At 36.6% G+C, this 17,520-nt stretch overlaps 1 protein-coding gene across 1 annotated transcript; it reads left to right on the top strand.

Annotated features, from left to right (window-relative positions):
* Positions 1-4,525: 4,525 nt before the first annotated feature.
* malt1 (MALT paracaspase 1) lies at positions 4,526-14,059 on the top strand. The gene is made up of 17 exons (XM_063017745.1): positions 4,526-4,600; positions 5,249-5,449; positions 5,556-5,719; positions 6,788-6,909; positions 7,154-7,301; positions 7,396-7,574; positions 7,934-8,030; positions 9,182-9,205; positions 10,000-10,023; positions 10,294-10,497; positions 10,580-10,757; positions 10,902-10,973; positions 11,115-11,242; positions 12,011-12,160; positions 12,386-12,540; positions 12,627-12,746; positions 13,225-14,059. Exons 2-17 carry the CDS (start codon positions 5,298-5,300, stop codon positions 13,675-13,677), a joined length of 2,370 nt encoding a protein of 789 aa, XP_062873815.1. The 5' UTR covers positions 4,526-4,600; positions 5,249-5,297; the 3' UTR covers positions 13,678-14,059.
* The last annotated feature ends 3,461 nt before the right edge of the window (positions 14,060-17,520 follow it).

Raw genomic sequence — 17,520 nt, 5'->3', positions numbered from 1 at the left:
AATAAGTGGACACCCAAATATTGTTTGCTGGACAATTCATTCCAGAGCCATGGGCATTAATATAGTCTTGTCTTTCCCCTTTGTAACTACAAGCCCCACTCTTCTGGAAGAGCTTTGCACAAAATGTATCTCTGGAAATTAAGCCAATCTAGTTCAAAAACATCCAGTCATTGATGTTGGATAAGATGGCTTGGCTATCAGTTGATGATCTGATTTATTGCAAAGATGCAAACTATCACCAAACTAATTAAACAATGTCACTGTAAACCTCACTTTATGCACAGTCTTAAAAATTACATTACTGAAAATATATTATACACCTGTTAGCAATGGGTGTGGGTAAAACACCTGAACTTAATAATTAGGCTCTCTAGTATGTGTTTATTTGTAGTATACTGTTTAAACTTTCATATACAGTAGATGACTATGTATTTTTTATTTGGTTGTTACGCATTGATAATTTGGGAAAATAACTAAAAATTCTATTTTTAACATTTATGATGAAGACTATTTTTAAAGACTATTGAAGTTATAGGTTTGTATGCCAATAAAAAACTGATTTATAATGATCTCTTTAAAAACAAGAATTGTATATTTACATAAGTAAAGGTTAGTTCAGGTTTCGCTAGTTAATAAAATTAATATGACTGGAAAGCAAATGTAACCATAAATAAATGAAAACATAACACACTAACAGTACATGCAAAACTACTGTAAACACGTTACCTGTAACTAATGCAAGCTCTGCCATAACAATAATACAATACAGAGTCAGAACGGAGACTGGGTAAACTAAACGCTGCATTAAAATTTAAATTACTATACAGGCAATAATATTAGACAGTAATATTATGCAACATTATAAAGCATAAAACAAATGTTTACCGTTTTGATGTGCCTGTATTCAGAGTGTCGCTGGTATTACATGTGCAGAGCACAGCTGAGTTGTAGTTGTTGTATCAGACAGTGAACAGAAGTGAGTGCTAAACTACATAATGACGACAGGACGATGTGGGGAAACAAATGAGTTGACGCTTTAACCCACCTTTCTGTATATTACTAAAAAACTAAATAAAATAAACAGTGGCTATTTAACCTTAAAAAACCTTAGTCAAGTACTGAAATATCTGTCCGTCATGAACTGAATTTACAATCATTTAAATGTAAGACTGCTTGTCGTGGACCATATTTAAGTCGGGAATTAAATTTTTGGGCGTGGACACTTGTTAATAATTATTCATTTATTTCTGTTTACCAAACTCATTCTGGTCAGGGTCACGTTCCGAAACACCAGACACGACATGAACACACCCCGAACAGGGCCACACTGTAAGCCCGGACTTTATATCTAATCAAACATTTTTAGTACAACATACATCAATTATTTAAGTTTTTTTGCTCTACTATAAAATGCAGAGTACATTAAATGTGCTAAAATATTTAAGTTTAATAAACAAAAAAATTACTTTTCAATCAGATTAACTTAAGAAAGTTAATTTACGTGTAAATCCGCCTTTTTTCAGCTTGCTGTTGGTGAATCAGGCAAAAATGATTTTCTTGTGATCGGGTAGCCATTTGTTTTAACTTTTGTAACCTGTTGTTGCAAATTACTTTGTACTTTTCATTTAAGGCTTTTTGCAAAAGTGAACTTGTTTTTCTCAATGTGTTTTGTGAAGTGGAACCTTTGTTAAACTAAGTCGACGAACATTTTCTTCCTGATTGTGCTATTTTTGAGTAGCATGTACACCAGTCTGATGGGGCTTTTTCATCTTCCGTTAACCCAACTCCAGTCTAATTTTGGTAAGTGTTGTACTTTACTTAACAATTTTGTTTAAAATAAATTATCTTGTAAACAATCACCTGCTGATCATGAACATATGTTCTGGGCATGTCCTAGATTTGTAAACAGGCTCTGGGAAGCGACCTAGACCCCAACCCTGTAACCGCCTTGTTTGGTATTCCCTATGGAGTATCAATGCCGATCACTTTGTGAGAGTCATTGCTTTTTCTACATTGTTGGCAAGAGGCACGATTCCATTTAAGTGGAAACACGCCGCGCCCCCAGTGTTTGATAGATGGGTTCAGGAACTTCTAAATTATGTAAAGCTTGAGAAGCTAAGATTTTCCTTGAAAGGGTCCCTTTTTTATAAAACGTGGGGTCCCATCCTCATTTTTATTGAAGAAAAAATTTACAAATTAGTTCCTGACATGTAATGAATAAAAATAAAAATTTTTAAATTTATTTAAATTATTTTTTTTTTTTACCATTTATCTACTTATTTCATTACACTGCTCAGTGTGACCATACATAATTCCAGGCCAGGCTGGGGGAAGGGGGGGGGGTAGGTAAAGGAGAGGGGGTTAAAGGGGAAGGAGATACGGGGGGGGGGGGTGTGTGAGGGGGTTGAAAGTTTGGTGAATATACAGATATAGGTATGTATATACACATATGTATGTAATATAATCTGTCTATGTATGGTTTCTTTTTCGTCCCTAGATCTGTCTTCATAAACCTTTTTTTTTAACGGTTGTATTACCTTATAAACTTAATAAAAAGATAAAAACTTCCGCTCAGGTGGCGCGGCGGTAAAGACACGCGCTGCAACCAGGGCTGGATCTCGAAAGTGCGTCGTTTCAAATGCAGCTCTGCCTTCACCGGTCGAGGCTGGGCGGCTATATGAATAACGATTGGCCTGTTGTTGAGGTGGTGGGGGCAGGATTTGAGACTGGAGGGGATACTCTCTCAGGACTGGGGCGGTTGCGCCCTCTGCTGGCTGGTTGGTGGCGCTTGCATGGAGACGGGAGGGGGTGCGGCGGAGTGTGTGATCCTCCGTGCACGGTGCTCTGCCACGCTGCACTCGTCAAGTGTGGGTGATAAGATGGTCGATTAGCTGTGCACGTGTCGGAGGAGGTGTGGAACGGCCTCATCAGCCCCAATCAGGAGCAGGGACCAGCATTAGTGAGAGGATGATTGACGGGGTGAAATTGGACGCGCTAAATTATAAAAAAAAAAAAAAAAAAAAAGATAAAAACTAAAATAAATTATTTTAAGGTTGACACTAAATAAATATTCAAACAGCGCTGCTTTATTTGCCGTATTTAGGCTACATGCTAGCATGTTAGCATGCTAGCCTTCATACGAAGCAAAGAGTGTGCTGGCTTGCTTTATTTTAATCCTTAAATGAATTAATGTTGATATTAATACTTCTGTTTCTTGTTTCTTTGTTATGTTTAGAGAGCTGCCAGCCAAACGTTAAGAAATCAGCTTGCTATGTGAAACTGACTACAGGTTCATGGTTACTGTAAAGTAACTAAACTTTATATACTGTAAACTTTATATACATGACATAAATAAATAAATTCACTTATTTTCTGTCACGGAATAAACAGAGCACAATGCTTTTTCCAGAAAAAGTTTTTTTTCCCATTTGATTTGAAAATTTGCTAAGAAATATACATACATCAATGTTCTCACTAACCATTTTCTCTAAATGGTCATATGTCTTCCGAAAATTAGGTCTGCCCTAAATTAGAAGTTGTTCTTTGGCTACAAAGTCTATAAACACTATGTTTTTGCATGTATAAGCCTGTTTTGACCCTGCGTATTATTAGAAAACATTAACTGGTTTATAAAGAACCTAAAATTCATTCATGTAATTCATGGAAGAAATCATTAAAATGTCAAAAGTATTTAGACACCAGACCATGAACCTGTTGGACATCCCATTTTAAACACAAATGGTTTTAAAATAGAGTAACATCTGTGTGATCTTTCCAGCTAAAACAACATCCACTTTTCTGGAAAGGCATCTCACAAGGTTTGATGTATGTCTGTGGAAATGTGTGCCCATTCAGTTAATAAGCATGTGTAGGTCTGGACACAGATGTTGGTCAAGAAAACCTCAATTGATAATAGGGCTGTGTGCAGGCCACTAGAGCTTCTTTAACCCGAGCATTTTCATGTCTTTATAGAGCTTGTTTTGTACACGGGGCAAAGTCATACTGAAACAGGAAAGGGCCTTTCCTAAACTGTTGCTGTTATTGTTGGAAGCATATAATTCCCTTTAAATAATTGATTTATTACACCTGTTAGCAACTGTTGTAGCCGAAACACATAAATTCAAAAAGAATTGAAGGGGTGTCCCAATACTTTTGTCTATATAGTGTGTCAAATCTTCTGTGTTAAATCTTAATGCAGAGCCGCAGATACGAATAAGCAATTATAAGTCTTGTAGTTTCCTGTAAACTTCGATATTGCGTTTTTCTTAGCAGTCTTCAGTTCTGATGGAAGATGCCGTGCACCTTCACAAGTATGTCAAACATCAAGGAAGTAAACACGCAACACAGAGGCCCAACTACAAATAGTTCATAGTTTACTACATAGGCACCCTAATTAGAGAATAAGGTATATGCTTTTTAAAGCTTACTCAGTAAACTATATGTAAGAAAGTGAGTCATTTAGGACTTTGCCATGTTCTAGTGCGAGTAAATTTCCCCGACTCGGCTTGTTCAAGGAAACATTTATAATGTATCACTTATTTTGAGGAGCTTGTAATAGACTTTAGTTGTTTTGTATTTTAACTTCTCTTATCGGTTTTGGGTAAGTGCATTCATTTACAGTGGTATTTATAGAAAACTTAAGCAATAAGTCAAGTTTTGCTTTTACCTTTTGATATTACGGTACGGTGCTTGTTTTTCCTTGTCGTTAGCCATAGCATTAAGCAACAGTGTTCCGTACACAACATATTCCATGCAGTTTAAGTTTATATTAATTCTAACCAGCTCAATAAAACAAACACATATCGAAAATATCACGCAAAACTCGGTGCTAAACTTTACCTGTATGGCAGGTTTTTGTGATGTAAAAAAATAAGACCAAGATAAATCATTTAAAATTTATTTCCACCTTAACGTGACCAATAATCTGTGCAATTCAATTGAAAAACAAACTAAAATCGTTTAGCGGGGAAAAAATAACAATGAAAACTAAAATTAGGAGATGCCCTCACAAACTGGCAGATTTGGGGCATTTTTGCAAGGAATAGTGGGCAAAGATGTGCTATGCTGGTAGACTCCTAACCAAAACAAAAGGTCCTTCAACTAATTGTTTCACCATGACCATTCCGGATCTTGTGCTAAACCACATTAAAAACTCAACAGTTTTTTGTATATTATGTAAATTATTACAAAAAATATTGGAAAAGTAGAAAATATGAAAAATTATAAAATTATTACTAATGTTTTGCAGGTGACCTACCAAACCAAATAACCCAGAGAGGTTCTTTAAAATCACAACTATGTCTCAGGATTCATTTGACAATTCACTGAACATAAATCTTCTAAAGGAATATGTGTTAAGAAGACTTTGTGAGTGTTTAGACAGAGCAAACAGTAAAGGATGGCGAAAACTTGGGGAGATTGTAAACAATGACCGGCGCTTTAAAGTAAGGTAACTATATCTTTAATTCAAATTAAAAGCTTTCTAATACTGTTCAAGACCTCTAATCAAAAGTGTAAACAGATGTGGATTACTTTGCTCTTTCTCTTTCCCTCAGTTCAGATGACCTAGAGATGTGTTCTCTGAAGGTGCTGGAGGTAAAAGGCAGCCCTTCTCGCAGTCTGCTGAGACTGATGGGAGATCGAGGTTGCACACTTGGTAACCTGGTAGAGTTTCTAAAGATGATGGGTAACAGTGAAGCCATTCAGTGTCTTAAATCAGGTACCTTGCAAAATCCACCTTTGTCTTATGCTCCTTTTTCCATTGCATGGTACCATACAGTGCAATTTGATATTCACCCAAATCCAAAACTATCAATATAGCAATTAATGTGCTAATGTCTGCTTCCAGTTGCACACGTGTATTAGTAAAGGCAGGAGGAGTTCAATGAAGATGAGGTTGTGATGTCAATCTCCACTAGTCACTGGGGCAAATATGAGTGGCAACAAATAGCGTAGCAGTGGCAACAACAGGACGATTTTCAGTTTACCCTGCTGCGGTTGTTGTGGTGCTTAATTTTCCAAAGCCCTTTTTATGTTTTTTTTTTTAATGTTATTTATGACTCTGTTTGGCACCCGCATCGCCTCACTCTATGGCAATTTTGTTTAACCAATAATTGTCTGCACTGTTTTTTGCACCACCCATACAGACCGCATCAGTACCCTTGGGCCCTGGTCAGCATGATCACTGTATGGGTTACCTGGCAATGGAAACAACTAATAAAAGTGGGATCATACTTTTCATACTTTTTGACAGGGAATCATGAAGTGGAAAAGTGGCATCTTTCACAACATTTTGTCTACACATTCCTAAGTAACATTTGTACAACACACTCATTTTAGAAATTCAAATTTATTAAAATTTGCAAGTTGGTACATTATTTGTCACCAATTAGTTAAAGTGTTAATAAATTGTTTTAAAGTTATATTGTCATTGGGAAGATTTTTATATCAACTTTTTTTAATTATAAAATTTAAAAGCACTTTGTTTATGGGCCATTTCGCCTCTAATATAATTGCAGCAAATTGGATCTGGTTAACTAAACACTTCCTATGTGCTGTACATGCTTGCTGTAATGACTATTGCTTTTTTAATGACTGTTTCAGTTGTCTATCCGTTTAGTAGGAAATTAACAAGGCATTACAATCTCACCCCTTATTTGGTCACACAATCCATTACTATGTTGGGACAGATTATTTATCATTTACATGTTTAAGAGGATAGTTTTATGACTGTTATAATTTCTTCTTATTAAACTAATACAAATCTTCTTGTAATTGATCCTTATAGGTATTAAAATCCTTCTCCAGCCTCAGTCTGTGTCTGCAATTGCTGGACACAGTGTTCGCCTGAGCTGCTATGCTGCTGCCGCTTCCAACGTACAGTACCAGTGGTTCAAGGCAAAAGAAGAGGTACCCTTTTATAGACAGTATTTGCAAATAGAAATTATATGTCAATCAAAAAAGGTCATTACGTAGATTGTCTGTTTCAAATTTTTTTTAGATGTGGGTACAGTCAGGGTAAAGCAGTTACTGTTGATAAATAATTAAAAGCGCCTTGAGTATAATACAAAATAAAATGATAGTTTGTTTTCGTACCCCACCATAACCGTTTCAAAATTGCTCATTGACCATTTTGTTGTTGAATTTCCCTCAGGTTCCCAATAGCTCCTCTCCAGACCTTATGCTGAGTCCTGTCCAGGTCACAGATGCTGGCTTCTACATTTGCAGGGTGAATTGTGGTGATTCCTTTGAGTTCAGCAGTTGGCTTCAGGTGGATGTGCTGGATGTTATGCCAGCTTGTGGTAAGCTATTAAATTGTTTTTTCACTCTGGAGTCCAATAAATAGCATTCAAGTATTACTGGTGTTTTCTTAATAATCTAATTTCATTCCAACAGGGTTGATGTCTCTTCCTTCTGAGGGAAGAATGAGGGTCGTGATACAGCCTAAACATCAGTCTTTGCTGGTGGGGGACATATTGCATCTTGAATGTGGAGCTGTGGGAAAGCCGCTACCAATTTACCAGTGGTACAGAAATGGGATTCCAATTAAGAATGCCATCAAGAGGAAGTTTAGTGTAAGAGATGAGTAACCTGTGTCACCATATTTTTTTTAAATATGAATTATCTAGAACCTTTGCAAGAGAACCCTTTTCTACTTAATAGTTGCCACTGCTGTTTTTTTTGTAATCTGCATTTCATGATTTGCATAATAGTCAGTTATGATTGTCTTCCTACCTTATATGGTGAAACATTTTATCATTCCTAATGAAATCTAAGAAACTAATAAATAAGGTGGGGGCAAGAATTGGGTGGCAGTGTGTTGTTACCTCCACCAAGTACATACTTTGATAATTCATCAGTTTTAAAAGCAATATTAAAAATAATATTATAAAAAGAACCAACATAAAAACCAACATTTTATTGGTTGTATTAGATCTCATATGTGCTGCCGGAGCATGAGGGAAGATATCGCTGCGAAATCTCCTGCAACAATGAGAGAACCTGGAGCAATGAAGTAAAGATCCTCGTAGGTATGGCAACAACATTTGTTGCTCATTTCATGTGATTAGTAAAGCCTGGTTTATACTTCTGTTTAAACAGAATGCTTACATGCTTACACCTAAATAAGGCTGTTGTTGTTTTCTTTGTACTTTCTTTGTATGTTTTTGTTTACTTTGAACTAAAACTTAGCTGTGAGCTACACTGCAGTGAGCACTTTAAAAAAATTGTTTTAAAAATTTGCTATTTTAAAAAATAAATCAACACCCACTGACCAGATTGATCAGATGTAACCCGGTCATGGTATACAATATTTAAATAATTTAACTACTTTACCTAATTAAAACCATCTGATGTGTTTTTCCGACCATCTTAAAAGGCCTGTTCACACTGAAAGCATAAACCAGGCTTTAGATTAATGTGTTATTAAAACATAGTAACTCAGATGAATTCAGTCTTCATATAACTGCTTTTATCCTAAAGAAAAGGGACCAAAGACGACGCTCCAGTTTACAGGGGCAACAGAATGTTCAGAAGGTATACAATAAGACATAAAGTGCTGAGACATATAGTCGATCTTCCTGCTTCTCTGGAGATTTTGGTTAATCTTTTTTCTCAGTGGGTCAAAATTTGGATCTGGATCATATTTTCCAATCAGCACATGCTAACTGCATTCTCTTTTTCTGTATTTACCTTCTTTTACCATTACTCTTTCATATTCTTGTGCTGACCGTTGGATTGAGGTGGGGGTTTAAGGACCTCTGCTGAAGTCAGAGATGGTGGTGAGATGTAGTCATTTGTGTGCACATACTTGAATGAATTGCAATGCATGCTCTGAAACTGGAATGTGGGTCTTTCACCTTTGGATTCTTTCAGTCTTTTATTGTGTTTACACTTTTAATGCATGCAAGTATTGATACTTGTTTAAAATCATTGTTTAAAATTGGAGAAACAATATAGTGAACATTCAACGTAATAGCCAGAAATGGTTTTAACATTCTGCATGTAATGCAGATCTACAAAATGTTTAATTAATAACTATCTATGTTTGCATGTGTTTTAAAATTAACTGCCTATGTAGCTATTTCTGGCATAGCCAATAGGCTACAATGTTGCTTTGCATCTCTTATTTGATTTGTCTTTGAACAGTTTATATTAATCTATTACTGCATTTTTTCTTTAGATGACTTCATAGCCATTGCACAGAGTAAGTATTTTTTAAATTTTCCAAATTTACTAAAGCATCGCTTTTTTTATTAAATCCACACAACATTAACAAGTCTTCTGTACAGAACAAAATCCGGAAAAGTTGGGACAGATTGTAAAATGCAATAGCAATAATCTGTTTTTTTTTTTTATTCTCATGAAGCTTTATTTAACAGTACCAAAAATACTTTTAATGTTTAGACTGACCGACTCAATTTAATTTTGTAAATGTAAAGAAATTTTGTTTGTTTAGATTAAGAGTTTTATGCCTGCAATACTTTATAACATCTGAGACACCGAGTGTGTGTGCTTGACTGTCCTGTCTACAGTCCAGATCTGTCTCATATTAAACTTGGATGGTGCGTAATGAAAAGGAGAATCAGTCAACGACAACCATGGACTTTTTAGCAGCTGAAGTCTCATATCAAGCAAGAATGGGCAAAAATTCCATTGCAAAACTGCAACCATTCATGTCCTCAGTTCCTTTCCTAATTAATAGGAAAGGTGATGTAACAGAGTGGCAAAAATGCTTCTGTCCCAAGTGTGTTGTGTGTTATAGGTATCAAATTCTAAATTTGTTTATATTTACAAAATGGTTTTGTTTTATTGTATTTTCCACAATGTCCCAACCTTTCTGGAAATAAGGTTTATACTACCTCAGTCCTCCAAATGTAAATTTTTACAGTCACAAAGTACTTGGTCTACTACTTTTGTCTGCATTCCAATGTGAAGATCAGGTGCTTTATGTATCAAGATTTTTTTATTTGTGTGTAATCGTGTCTGTTTCATTGTCAGATGACAGTCCTGAAAAGCCATATGGTGAGTAATGCAGAAATGTTATTCACATACTACTCCAGCATGTTTGTTGTTTGTACCTGAAATTTATTCCTGTAAACAATGCAAATTTGCCAAAAGATCAATGTTTTCATTTCAAACATATTAAATTTAAATATACATATTTTTATTGAAATGGTAAAATAATGAAGTTTATCAGCATATCTATGTATTTTCGTGAACTTGAATTGCACATTCAATAGTGCAAAAGCAACCTTATACATAATTAAAATACCATTTCTGTGTTTCTTACAGCCACTGACAAAGTGGCTCTTCTAATAGGCAACATGTCGTATCAGAACCACCCTCAGCTAAAGGCACCTATGGTGGATGTGTATGACCTTACCAACCTGCTTCGTCAACTCAACTTTAAAGTGGTCTCACTGCTGGACCTGACTGAGTCTGAGATGCGCAATGCTGTTGAAGAGTTTCTCTCCCTGCTGCATAAAGGCGTTTATGGTACACCAGCTTCATAAAAAGTTCTACTGAGATGATAACACAGTGTCAAAGTTTACTAATGTTTGAAATTATTTCTCTGTAGGCTTGTTGTACTATGCTGGACATGGTTATGAGAACTTTGGAAATAGTTTCATGGTACCGGTTGATGTTCCGAACCCGTACCGCTCGGGTAACTGCCTGTGTGTGCAGAGCATTCTAAAACTGATGCAGGAAAAGGAAACAGGTCTTAATGTCTTCCTTCTTGATATGTGCAGGAAAAGGTAAACAGTGGTTTGAAGTGATGTACTTACTGCTTTTAATTCATAACTGACCTGGTTTAGGTGGCCTTTAATATCTCATTTAGCTTTTGTTTACTTGAAAAGTCTCATATTTAAATCTTTATCCTGCTGTTAATATCATTTCAGAAATGTTCATGATAACGAAATGCCAAATGTTATGCTTAAAGTCACAGCCAACATCGTTTTTGGCTATGCCACGTAAGTGCCACATTTAAAGCTGTTTATTTTAGCCATTATGTTTATTTTAGCCTGTTCTGTTTATAAAGGTGAAGGAGGTTAATTATGTTTTAGTCAAAATAATTTGATTTGTAATATTGTAATATTTTTTAACCTTCAAAGGTGTCAAGATGCTGAAGCTTTTGAGTTAAGCTCCACTGGATTCACCAATGGCGTGTTCATCAAGTTTCTGAAAGAGCGGCTTTTAGAGGATGAAAAGATTACCGTACTTCTGGACAGAGTAGCAGAAGGTTTGCGGATCATAACTTTGAATTGATATCTTATCAAAATGCAATAACCAACTGACAAATATAACACTCAAAATAAACAGATAACATAAACAAAAATTAACAGACACTGGCCAGAATAAGAGAATTAGTTAATTTCCCAACAACTTGAGAGATGACTGGAACAGACACACTGTGACCCCCTTCTTCTCAGTCATAGACAATTATGTCTCTGTAGACGACCAACTGGTTAATTGGGCAGTGGTAGCTTAGTGGGTAAGGTACTGGACCAATAATCCTAAGGATGTCGATGTAAGCCCCACTGCCACCAAGTTGCCACAGTTGGTCCCCCAAGCAAGGCCCTTAACCCTAAATTGCTCAAATTGTATTGAGTTATAATCATAAGTCACTTTGGATAAAACTGTCTGCTAAATGCCACAAATGTAAATGATTGCACCACTGAGATTCAAACCCCAGATCTTAACGGTAATGGACTAGTGTGGTTTGCTTTTGCGCCACCTGAGTACCAAGGGAAAAGTGCATTAAATATACATTACCACACTAATAAAGTATATTACTTATATTAAGTTTTATTACTTTTATTACTTTATGTGGGGCCCGCTCATCTAAAATGTGATCTTTCTATTTGTAAAATATGCAAGTCGTAGTATTTTTAATGTTTAAGTAGAATAGAATTTAAGTTAAGCAAACATGAGCTTTACTGTTTTTGGTAGTCTCAGTGAGCAACATAAATTAAGTGTGATTGCTCCAGTGTTGTGTTTTGCACTGCAGATATGGGCCAGTTTGATCCGACCAAAGGAAAACAGGCTCTTGAGATCCGCAGCAGTCTTTCTGAGAGACGCTCACTGACTGACCCCATCCAGCCTGGAGAGAGTTCAGACGTAGTCCAGACTCACAGCCTTCTCTGGGCTAAAGCAAATGGTAATGCTAATTCATTTGAAAACAAAACTCTTCATAAGACTGGACCAAACTTATCCAGTGTGTTTGTGGAATTTTGATTTACATACATTTTGCACATACATAGATGGACCCCAGATGGTGCTCAAGCACCTGCCCCATCAGCCTTAGTGTAGATAGATGCCTAGACTTTTTTCCATTAGGAAAGGAACATAAAAACAAACAGCTCTGTGTTTTTTTTTACTCCAGAACTACCAGAGAGCATGACTATGGACTTCGAGTGTGGTGTGAAGCTCAAGCTGGGCTTTGCAGCTGAGTTCTCAAATGTGTTGGTCATCTACACTAACATTGTGAAAAAGCCAGAAGAGATGTCCTCATGCCAAGCTCATCTCCTTAACCTATCTGTAAGAGCTATTTGTCTTTATCAGGTAAAGTTTGGCCAGTTTATTGGTGACACAGAGTAAGAATTTTATTTGGCCTGTTCTTACAGGACCTGGATCCTAAGCTGATGAATAAGGAGACCCCAGAGGAGACAGGGAGCTACCTGCTCACAGGCAGTCTCCCCCAGCACTGCCTCTACACTAGACTCAGCTCCCTTCAGAAGCTCAAGGTCAGACATACATTATATAGGCGTGGTGATATGTAGTCAGTCAATCTACTCTTAATAATTTTTATAAAATTCTAAATTAATTCAGTTCGGTTTTACTATTGCGAATCTTCACATAATGGCTATATAAAGGCTATATAAAGTATGTGGACAATTGTTTTGTAGTTATTGGGTTCATGTGTTTAAGCATCACCCATTGCTGACAGGTGTATAAAATCAATTTTATAGAATAAATTATATTTAAATAGCACAAGTGTGGCCCTGTTCACAAAATAAGGTCCATAAAGACATGAGTTTGGTAAGTAAATTTAGGCTTTTAGTCCACCATCGGTGCCTGAACTCACAAGAGCACTTTCAACTAAATTGACATAAATTCCCACAGACACACTACAAAAACTTAGTGAGGATCTAAAATGTTTAAGAATATAACAAACTAACTTTCTTTTGTCCATTTTTTTTTTCATCTTTCTCTTCCCCACAGGAGAACCTGGTCTGTACAGTTTGTCTTCAGGCTGAATTTAAGTCTCTAGATGAGCAAGTCCACTGGACCAAGGAAGTAGACATCGGCAAACCCCTCATAGCCAGGCTGGATCTGCACCGGACCCCCAGAAGAAACAGCTGTCAGCTGACGTGCCTTATGCCTCACAGCCCCTCCACTAGCCCGAGTCCAAGTCCTGGAGCTGAGTGTCTGCTGCAGCATCATTTTCCTTACCTGCATCCACAGTCCAGCAACCCCTACCTCCATGTTTCTGAGCCTTTGCACAGAGCTGCTGTGGGTTATGGAACCCCTCGGCATGATGATTATGCATATCACTATGAAAATACTTCAAATTCACCTTACATGTCTCTGCCCAGTGTGCCCATCGAAGCCACTGAAGATATTGAAGATATGCAGAATAGGCTAATGGATAGTTTGCAATTATATAAACAGTAGGACAGACAGAAAGTTCATCAGTTTTTAAGTCTTCAGTCCCATTTTAACAGGCCTTAAAAAGTCTCATATGTTTTATATACAGTAAAATATAAAGGTTACACTGACTTGTAGATAACATGTACTTCGTGGCAGTCCTGAGATTTAGATTTCTGCAGTAGTTATTTTTCATTTGACTTAATGATTGGATCACATGCTTTTATGACTATGATTTACTGACCTCAGCTTTAGCCATATTTATCCATACCTCAGCTGTATTATATAAAGTCTGTTGAACAGAATATGTGATAACTTTATAGCTATATGGTATATTTTGTCATATTTGGTATTAGAAAATGGTTTGCAGTACAGTATTTACAGTATTTAATTTAGATGTATTATTTTTTTATGTAGATCTATTTTATTTTATTGTATTTTATCTTTAGCACAGTGTCTGTTTATGTACCGATTACACTGATATATGTAAACAAATGTAGTTCTGACAGGCTTTTATTGATGTCTTACGTTTATTGGACTATAAAATATACATTTCAGTTGAAGTGCTTCTGTTATTACCAATTATCTTTTAAGATTGATGACAGTGTATACCAGGTATACAGATGGTTCTGCACTGGAGGAAAGGTTGTAATGTGCAGCTCAGCCATGCACATCACACCTGAAGCAAAGGGTTTAAATGATATATTGCTTCTTATGCCAGACCTGTGGCTTCCTTGTCACAGCACTAGGGGGGCAGTATAGACAAAACATTACCCCAGCATGAAGGTCTCAGAATACTGCTCCGAAAACACTTGACCAACTTCAGTTTCATGGTTCAACAAATTTGAACTCTGTGTGAAATTCTGCTATAAAATTTGATCTGCCCTAGTTGTTCTCAGTGTATGTACTGAGATCAAATATATATATACAGTATATATACAGTATATATATATATATATATATATATATATATATATTAAAATTTTTAATCTAACTTTTTATTTGGCTGTTTGTGCCACATACATTTGTGTCTCTGTAGTAATTAACTGTATTTCAGATGAATTGGGATGTAAAGCGCATGAATTGTCCGATGATAAACTACTTTTAGCGGTTTCACTTTTTTTACGTGTTGATGAAAAGATGAATGAAATCACGCAAGCTTTGTAACGAGTATTTCCATTGGCTGCTAGAGCTGTCCATCAAAACTGTAGCTCCGCCTCCTTTTCCTCCTAAGAAGTGAAACTCTGCGTGATGTTTCATCTCTACAGTTTATTCAGGTTATTCTATCACATGGTTATAAACATGATTTATATTTGTTTACATGGACTGTTTAAATTAACACTTTTTTATATAGCTACAGTCAATTACTTATAGATATTGTCTGCTAACTTGACTGTTTCAGGTATTTATAGGTGTTTAAATGGTAATTTAGAACAGTATTTCCCAGTATTCTTTCTGCACAAACACAGTATTAAAGGGTTTTCTTAATAGATCTATGAAATAATCATATCTGTGTTTTGATGCTTTATTGATGCCTTATATTAGATCAAAACATTATGGTTGGTGCACCTGATTTCAGTGTCAGGGTCATGAACAGGAAAAGATCCTCACTTTTGTCAGATAATGTGCTTTCTACAATGAATTTAGATTTAATAATTTTATCATATTTTATGAATATTTTATTGGTAAACAATAAATGTGCAATAACAATGTGCATAACTGTTCAAATTTTGCTTAATTATTAGTTTGCGATTAATTGAGATAAATACATATATATTAGGGCTGTCACATGATTAAAATTTTTAATCGAGATTAATCGCGATTAATTTTGTTCTTTAGTCGCGATTAATCTCGATTAAAATTTTTAATCAGCCCTAATGTGTGACAGCCCTAATATATGTATATATATACAGTGTATCACAAAAGTAAGTACACCCCTCACATTTCTGCAGATATTTAAGTATATCTTTTCATGGGACAACACTGACAAAATGACACTTTGACACAATGAAAAGTAGTCTGTGTGCAGCTTATATAACAGTGTAAATTTATTCTTCCCTCAAAATAACTCAATATACAGCCATTAATGTCTAAACCACCGGCAACAAAAGTGAGTACACCCCTTAGTGAAAGTTCCTGAAGTGTCAATATTTTGTGTGGCCACCATTATTTCCCAGAACTGCCTTAACTCTCCTGGGCATGGAGTTTACCAGAGCTTCACAGGTTGCCACTGGAATGCTTTTCCACTCCTCCATGACGACATCACGGAGCTGGCGGATATTCGAGACTTTGCGCTCCTCCACCTTCCGCTTGAGGATGCCCCAAAGATGTTCTATTGGGTTTAGGTCTAAAGACATGCTTGGCCAGTCCATCACCTTTACCCTCAGCCTCTTCAATAAAGCAGTGGTCGTCTCAGAGGTGTGTTTGGGGTCATTATCATGCTGGAACACTGCCCTGCGACCCAGTTTCCGGAGGGAGGGGATCATGCTCTGCTTCAGTATTTCACAGTACATATTGGAGTTCATGTGTCCCTCAATGAAATGTAACTCCCCAACACCTGCTGCACTCATGCAGCCCCAGACCATGGCATTCCCACCACCATGCTTGACTGTAGGCATGACACACTTATCTTTGTACTCCTCACCTGATTGCCGCCACACATGCTTGAGACCATCTGAACCAAACAAATTAATCTTGGTCTCATCAGACCATAGGACATGGTTCCAGTAATCCATGTCCTTTGTTGACATGTCTTCAGCAAACTGTTTGCGGGCTTTCTTGTGTAGAGACTTCAGAAGAGGCTTCCTTCTGGGGTGACAGCCATGCAGACCAATTTGATGTAGTGTGCGGCGTATGGTCTGAGCACTGACAGGCTGACCCCCCACCTTTTCAATCTCTGCAGCAATGCTGACAGCACTCCTGCGCCTATCTTTCAAAGACAGCAGTTGGATGTGACGCTGAGCACGTGCACTCAGCTTCTTTGGACGACCAACGCGAGGTCTGTTCTGAGTGGACCCTGCTCTTTTAAAACGCTGGATGATCTTGGCCACTGTGCTGCAGCTCAGTTTCAGGGTGTTGGCAATCTTCTTGTAGCCTTGGCCATCTTCATGTAGTGCAACAATTCGTCTTTTAAGATCCTCAGAGAGTTCTTTGCCATGAGGTGCCATGTTGGAACTTTCAGTGACCAGTATGAGAGAGTGTGAGAGCTGTACTACTAAATTGAACACACCTGCTCCCTATGCACACCTGAGACCTAGTAACACTAACAAATCACATGACATTTTGGAGGGAAAATGACAAGCAGTGCTCAATTTGGACATTTAGGGGTGTAGTCTCTTAGGGGTGTACTCACTTTTGTTGCCAGTGGTTTAGACATTAATGGCTGTATATTGAGTTATTTTGAGGGAAGAATAAATTTACACTGTTATATAAGCTGTACACAGACTACTTTTCATTGTGTCAAAGTGTCATTTTGTCAGTGTTGTCCCATGAAAAGATATACTTAAATATCTGCAGAAATGTGAGGGGTGTACTCACTTTTGTGATACACTGTATATATATATATACACATACACATATATATATATATATATATATATATTTTTTTTTTTATGTGGTATTCTGTGAAAGTACTGAGTTAAAAGTGAGATTTCTAGCATGGCCCATTGATTAATTCATCTGTTTATTATATAGATAAATAGATTAATAAACTAGTATGATGAAATATTTACATCATTTTATCTTTGTATACACTGTTTATTGGATAAACTTTAAAAAAGTCATACTGGTAATTCCTAATTAGCTAGCCAGTGGATGCCAGAAATGTATTGTTCGATACCATCTCATTATCCTACAAACAGCTCCCTTCCT

The sequence above is a fragment of the Trichomycterus rosablanca genome, chromosome 21 (genome assembly GCF_030014385.1).
Source record: "Trichomycterus rosablanca isolate fTriRos1 chromosome 21, fTriRos1.hap1, whole genome shotgun sequence".
Taxonomy (NCBI): Eukaryota; Metazoa; Chordata; class Actinopteri; order Siluriformes; family Trichomycteridae; genus Trichomycterus; species Trichomycterus rosablanca.
This window is presented reverse-complemented; position numbering and strand designations above follow the sequence as displayed.

Bases quoted from the DNA above. Each gene is read 5' to 3' on its own strand.
- malt1 (XM_063017745.1), top strand. From the start codon at position 5,298: ATGTCTCAGGATTCATTTGACAATTCACTGAACATAAATCTTCTAAAG. The intron at 5,720-6,787 runs GTACCTTGCAAA...TGATCCTTATAG, and splicing joins CATTCAGTGTCTTAAATCAG to GTATTAAAATCCTTCTCCAG. The intron at 11,243-12,010 runs GTTTGCGGATCA...TTTGCACTGCAG, and splicing joins TCTGGACAGAGTAGCAGAAG to ATATGGGCCAGTTTGATCCG.